General features: G+C 40.5%; 1 protein-coding gene across 1 annotated transcript in view; it reads left to right on the top strand.

Annotated features, from left to right (window-relative positions):
• LOC136709755 (AT-rich interactive domain-containing protein 1B-like) overlaps positions 1 to 7,500 on the top strand; it is a 252,591-nt gene that overhangs the window by 70,130 nt on the left and 174,961 nt on the right. Inside the window, exon 4 of the mRNA XM_066685236.1 lies at positions 2,995 to 3,102. Coding sequence (XP_066541333.1) covers positions 2,995 to 3,102 — 108 coding nt within the window. The remainder of the gene's footprint in view (positions 1 to 2,994; positions 3,103 to 7,500) is intronic.

Raw genomic sequence — 7,500 nt, 5'->3', positions numbered from 1 at the left:
ACACCCAGAACCATTGTGTTCTGTGTTCTGACTGTAATTTACTCTGACGTCTCCTATCCGGCTATAAACAACACAGTGACATAAAACGACATAACCCCACTTCCTCCTGTAAAACTAATCCCATCCCAGCGCTAAAGATGATGAAAGCAATCTTTCCAAACCCCTGCTCGTGGAACTCTTTATTCGAGTGTTTGTGTGTAGTCGTTTTTAAAGAAACCTGCCGCATCAGACAGCGGAGATAGCTCCAGGATATTCCCTCCAGGCAAGAACCGGTTAGAGATGTTCTTCCAGGGAAACTGAGGTTTCAGGCTTTCAGCTGAGAAATCGGCGAGATTCTCGCGTGTTAATTTGTGCCGGGGAATTGATTTGCGTTTTCAGCATGGCCAGTTGAGTGTGGAACACTTCTCGGTTCTCTGGAGCTGCGCTTGTCTGCCGAGCACTGGGCTGGAAAAGGTAAACACAGCCTGTAATGTCTGAGAATTGAGAAATTACAGCCTGCGTCTGCTGGAAATAAACGCATATGCTGGCTGAACTGAAAGTGAAAGTAGACGATTATGTCATCGCCTCGTATTGTAAACAGGAGACAGGAGGCTGACCCGGAGCTGACCCACTTTTCATGCCTTTCTCACACACAAATACGTATGCCTGAATACATAATTCAGTAGGGCATCCATGTAGAGTCTAATGAAATAAACACAGAATATGTGTACGTGTGGGAAAGTGTGTATGGATGCATATGAGCTGGAGATGAATGAGAAATGTGTGACAACCGAACCACAACCCACACTGTGGCTCACCATGTCTGTGATTAACTGACCACATCTGTCAACATGCTTTAGAACAATTGGTGCTTTTCCACTGCATTGTGTCTACTCTACACTACTAGACTCTACTTGCTCACTTGTGCTTACAAAAGAGCCCTAAACCGTGGTGTATATACCTTGCAGTGCACCAATAGGGTAGAGAGGCCTGTCAGTCATAACCCAATGCAGACATCCAGCACTAACTTACCGCTTGTAAAATCTCAAAGTTTGACATTTGTTTCTATTCGTTTCACAATGGCAGCTTGTAAAACTACGTCATTTCTTGGATTGGTGCCCGATGAAGGACTCTAGGTTGCGGTGGGGTGGTGGTGGCTGGAGCTGATGTAGTGGAAAACAAACAAGGTACCTGGGACCAAACAGGAAGTAGAGCGGAGTAGGTACAATGCAGTGGAAAAGCACCAAGTGCCTAGCCTCCTCTGATCAGTTGATAGCTCTGCTGTGTTAAAGTTCCTCATTCTACTGTTCCTACTGATTCATAACACACTTTGGGTGGAAAGAGAAAGATCCACAAAGATCCAAGAAGGAAAAAAGCGATAGAATGCGTTACAGTTAATTAACCACCGAGAATAAAATCAGTTAAAAAAATCACATTGTATTTACATCTGTGTTGTTAATAATAATAAATAATAAAATGTTACTCTTTTATAGCGTCTATGTCACGCCCTCGTCCTGACATGCCTGTTTTCCCTGCCATGCGCTCTCTCTGCACATGGCTCTGTCTGTTATTGTCCTTGTCTCCTCCCATGTCCCGCCTTTTTTCCGCCTCCTTGTCCTTAACCCTCGTTATCTGTTTCAGGTGTGTCTCGTCTGTTCATGTATTTAAGTTCCCTTGTGTCACTTCCTTCATCTGTCATTTGTTTTGCTAATTTGTTCCTAGTTTGTAGTTAGTCATTTGTTCCTAGTCCAAGTCGCGTCGTGTTATTTCTTTCTAGTTCCTAGTCATGTCGTGTTGTTTCTTTGCCTCTCCAAGTCAAGTCGTTTTGTTTCCTAGTCGTTTCGTTGTGTTTTCTAGTCATGTTCCTCTTCCGTAGTTGCCTGCCTTTGTTTTGTTATATCTTTTGTTTAATTAAAAGTACGGCCGCACCGAGAATCTTGACAGTCTTTCACATACCTAAGGATACTTGAAAATTGAGGTGGAGGAGGGGGGGGTGCTTATAATAATAATAATAATAATAATAATAATCAATAGAGAGAGGGAGATTATGGAATCTGGAAACCTGCTGTTGTGTGAAAAAAGTAAAATCACCCTGAACCCAGCACAAAACACAATACTTTGTACTTTGCTGGGCTTCAATAGGGTGTGTGTCAGGTAGCAGACCTGTGATGTGAACACCTGTTCTCTGTGTGTGTGTGTGTGAGAAATTGATGCTCTTTTTTCCACCTCTTGAACCCGGGGTTTATGACCTTGTCTGTTTTCCATCTTCACAGTTTACTTTAGGAAGTGGTGTGTATTTTTTTAAGGAGCGCAGTATAAGTGAATGGCTTCCTAATAGGTAATAGAATCCTCGCTGGGCAGCGTGCCAGCCGGAGCCGCCGCTGCCGACGAGGAAGAATTCTGCTCCCCGCTCTCCAATACCAACATTCAATCATTCAGCTTTAAAAGCTGCAAATGTGACATTTTTGTACACAGGTCACTTTCGCTGCATTAAATATTAAGAGAAATGTGCGCTTTTTTGTGTCAGCAGACATTGCCAAATAATGTCAACATTTGCAGATTAACATCTGTTCCCTGGCGTCTTGTTATAGCCAAAAGAAGTGTGTTTTTTTAAATCTGTGTGACCCGGGAGCTGCAAGTAAGAGCTTAGTTTTTGTCACACAACTGATGTAAAGTTTAGATTCTGTCCTCCTTATTTCTGCCATGCTTGCTTATTTCACTCAAAAGATCATTAATATTCGTATTAAACCGTATCATAATGAATGTCACGCTTTACTTGGAGAACGAGGACTTCACTTGAATAGGCTTTTTTTTGCTCTGGGGGTGGAGAAGAGAGCAAATTTCGATCCAGAAAACTTCTTTCTTCCGGTCCAAACCCACCCAAGCGGTGCCAGTCATCCCGAGTGTTGCTGACTAGCCCTGTGTGTTGTGTTTGTTGCTGCAATAGAGGCTCTTTTGCACTTATGAATTATGTAAGCCCGTAGCTTACACTCCTTCTGTATCTTGCTCTCTCAGGAGGCCTCAGACAACTATGGGAACAGGAGCCACCCCTCTGGGAATTCTGGGAAATCCAACCATGATGAGATGGGCCTGATCCAACAGGACCGCCCCTCCAGCCTCCCGGTGAGTGACAAGCTTCTCTACCAATCAGACCGCAGAACAGCCAGGGGGTTACTTCAGAGTTCAGGAGTGTTGTACATTTTAATCATATACTACCTTCAGGGATGTTCATAGGATTTACAGAGGATTTCACAGGTTTTTCCTCATTTTCTGCATGATGTCTTTCTGAATTTGGAAGGGATTGTGAAAAAAAACTGTGGAACACATTTATTGATTAATCCTGGACAGTCGGGATGTTTCACATTTCTTGAAATACAGTACAGACTCTGCCTTCCCCTGTGTGAAATACAGTCTGGTTATAGTGTTTTTTTATTCTCTAAATCCTTCCATTCTACATAAAAAAGACTTTATTTTTAAATAAAGTGGCATTAAAAATGCTGGCACACCACTGACTGTAGACCATTGACTGTAGTCCACCATCGGACCCCTCAGATTACTGTCCTCTACAGGATATAACGCATTTATAATCTCCTCAAACAGATTTTACACTCACAGAGACTTTTATTCTGGAAAACAAACTAATAAAAATTTTACCAACAACTCAGAAATATAATAATGAGTATAACCCTGATATAAAATGATTATGCTGAAATCTAATCTTATTTATAAAGAATTACAAAAAATTCTGTTAAATCACCAGCGGTCCGCCCAGAAAACGTTGTGCAAAACACTAGTGGACCTCTAACTTTGCCCAACAGTGGTCTGCCGTCTCCTTGCTCTCAGGGATGTTGAGTGAAACCTTCAAATCTGCTGAAAGGCGGCCTGTAATCTGAATTTTTGAAAGATTATTTTCTCTGTATTCACCTGTATTGTTTTTTTTTTACTCGTATTTTATAATCATAGCTTAGCTTTTAGCATTTGCACAAAAACTACAAGCTGTCTGTCTCCATAGCAACAGTGAAGATTAGTAAAAAACCAAACAAACCAAAACAACAACAAAAAAACCCATGATATTATAGTTTAGTAAAGCAATATACAGAGCGTAGCGAAGAGGAAACGGCACATACACTGTTTCTGCGCCTGTGTCAGTGAGAGCTAGCATTAACTCTCTTTATTTACAACTGAGAGTTTACCTATTGGTTTACTCCTACACCACTGATCGATCATTTGACACATGTCAGTATATTGTTGCTGTCAGGACCAAATCCTTTATTTCCAAAACAGCACATTCACAAGAGAAGGATAAAGCCTTATAATTCAACACCGTGTTAATAGAAGAGATACTAAGTTCGTAGTCTGTTTGGGCCATTCTTTATTAAAGTTCAGCACCTGGTAAAACACAGCAGAGTCAAGTAAAACATATCCCAGACCAACAGAAACATGAGGATTTGTTCTGACTACCACATTAAATTTGACTTTTTGAAATGAGAGCCCGAGGAGAATGCAGGATTATTTGTGTCTAAATTTGTTCAGCACCCTCACGTTCGCTCTGAGAAGTGAATAGACCTGGTGTTATTGTGCAGTGATGTGAAATGAAGGCTCATCTTCCTAAACCTGTGAAAATGCCTGTTTTTATAGTATGCAGCATGAATCTGCCAGGTATAATATATATGATTATTATGACTGATCTCGCAGGATGACTGTAGCAGCCGTTAAATTACAGCAGTAACGTTACTGAAGTAATATACAGCAGTTTACATTACATAGAAACATTGCCGGGACGTAAGCTTCACTCTACAGTGTAGTCCGTAAGTATTTGGTGGTTGGTGAAATCTGAATTTCTCTCGCTCTGTGAGGCTCAGGTTTGGGTGATGGACTTGTCCAGTCAAGAATATTATTCAGCTCAGAACTATGGGCTACGTTTCTATAGACGTTAAGGTCATCGAATTTCAGATTCTTCTTATTCTTCACGGTAAACGCCAATGATCCGCTTCATCTGCAGCTGTATATAACATATGTCACTGATGAAGGTGCAGTTCCTGCTTTTTTCTCCTAATGTTTTATACTGTCATATTGGTGGGGGTTCATGTTTGTGTCAGCTGAAACAACTGTACACATGTTTTCCATAGAGCAGTTGTTGAAATCACAATTTGAAAGACTACAGATTTTAAAAACAGCTCAATTTTATTTATGAAAAAAAGGTTTCGTGTTATTTGTCTATAACACATTAGCTATAAACGTTTATAAAAATGCATAACACGTTATAGTCATGTTTATTATACATTATGAATTGTTATCATACTGCATCATAAGGTGTGATCATAATGTTATTCATCAATACCAAAGAAACACGTGTTTTGCATAGTGCATTACGACTAACAATGCTGCATATTTATAAACATACACTGAGCCATGCTAAAATTACATGTGAATTATATACACCTTGAATGTTGTAATAGTTTATACAGTGGAACCTCTACTTACGAACTTGATCCGTTCCGTGACCCGGTTCGTAAGTGGAAAAGTTTGTTTCTCGAGTCAATTTTCCCCATTTAAAATAATGGAAAAGAAGTTAATGTGTTCCAGCCCCCACCCCGAAAGTCACCCTTTTTGCACTGATATATGTTTACAACACTCTCAAATTAGTAAAAAAAATACATGTAGCATTATTCATTCATTCATTCATTGTCTGTAACCCTTATCCAGTTCAGGGTCGCGGTGGGTCCAGAGCCTACCTGGAATCATTGGGCGCAAGGCGGGAGTAACTTAGCACGAGTTTCGATGTCTGCTATTTACGCTAATGCTAAATTGCTAAAGCTACAATTTGCTAATCTTAAAAGCTCACTCTAGTCTGGGCGCTGGGAGACTCGCCTACTGGGGTCAGTGGCCATTTCCAGCCGCCGACTCGGCGGAACTTCAGGTTAGTTTTTAGAGTCATGGTTCGTTGGTGGAGGCAAAAAATATTCAAATGCCCGATTCGTATCTTGGAAAGTTCGTTAGTATAGGCATTCGTTAGTAGAGGTTCCACTGTATGTGTTTATAACATGTCTTTGTACACTCCAAGTAAATTTGCAGATTTTTATCATGGAAACAGTTAATTATTGATAGATATATGATCTATTAACCCAGTTATAAGGCCATAAACGTTTATTTGTGAGGTTAAAGTGACAGAATGTGTATACGTTTCATTATTGTTTACAGATTTCTGTTGATAGTTTTGGGCTATTTTATGTGTCTTCATATGCTCCAAGTAAAGTTGAAGGATTCCATCATTGGAATAGATTATTAGTGATAGATGCATGGTATTTTAGCACTGATAGGAGACCATACATTTCCAGTGATTAAAGTAAGGCCAGTACTGAAACAAAAGACAAACTTGGCAAGAAAATGCAAATACAAGGGCCACCCCTCTTGGTGAAAACTGTATGAAGCTGAAGTAATCTAACTTCATCGCTAACAACGTCCTGGATGGTGTTTCTAACATGTTCAACAGGTTGCAAATGGCCTGTTGTTTAGTTACTACAACTGAAGACCTGACGTGGGTTCTTAATCATGTCTCAGACATTAGATTATATTTTAATTGATGGAACTGATGTTGTTTCCAGCCCCAACACACACACACACACACACAGAAAATGACTTTCAGAATTCTCTCCACACAGACGTCTTGATCTCCTCCTCAGAATACGGTCCGCTTTAAGACATGTTCACACTTGTAAAACTAACAGATGGAATTCAACCCAGAGCTTGGTGTGCGCTGACAGCCGATCTGCACAGAAGTGCTGTTTTGGCTGGTGATCAAGTTTTATTCCTGCTGTAAACTTTCACATGAAAGCTAGCAACATTTATAGCAACTTGCAGTGTTTATAGCACCTACTACTTGGTGGAAAAGCTGGACGTGCACCTACTTCGTCAAATAGTGTCAACACTTAGGTTAGACACCTATAAAGTTTATAGACTGTCTGCACTGAGGTTTGTTTGCTGTTGTGGGAAAGTTTGAGTCACTGCTTTAATGCGCTGACAAGAGACCAAAGCTCCTCCCGTTCAGCTCCCGAGACTCAACAGGATCCTCATCAGATATTAAACATGTCCCCGTGAGACACAGGGCTTCAGCTTTCTGAGTCACAGCTGTTTTACCGTTTCATTGTAACCCACAGTGTCACTGTTCTTCTGATTTACAGCTTTAAAGGTTTAGATGTTTATATATATAAGTGTTTATATGACTTTCTCAATGTTGATATGAATGTTAATTCTTTCAAGATTATAAGAACGAAATCTGGATATTTGTTTTATAAGACTTAGTGTTGTAGTCAAGACCAAGACTTGGACACATCACGCCCAAGTGAAGACAGAGATAGTGACATGTTAAGTCCAGACTGAGACCAAGACTCTGCAAGTCCGAGTCAAGACTGAGACTGGGATAAATCAAGTCTGAGTCAAGACCAAGACCAGGACTCTATGAGTCTGAGTAAAGACCAAGACCAGGACTCTGCAAGTCCGAGTCAAGACCAAGACCAGGAC

Source organism: Hoplias malabaricus, chromosome 1 (assembly GCF_029633855.1).
Source record: "Hoplias malabaricus isolate fHopMal1 chromosome 1, fHopMal1.hap1, whole genome shotgun sequence".
NCBI classification, from domain to species: Eukaryota; Metazoa; Chordata; class Actinopteri; order Characiformes; family Erythrinidae; genus Hoplias; species Hoplias malabaricus.
This window is presented reverse-complemented; position numbering and strand designations above follow the sequence as displayed.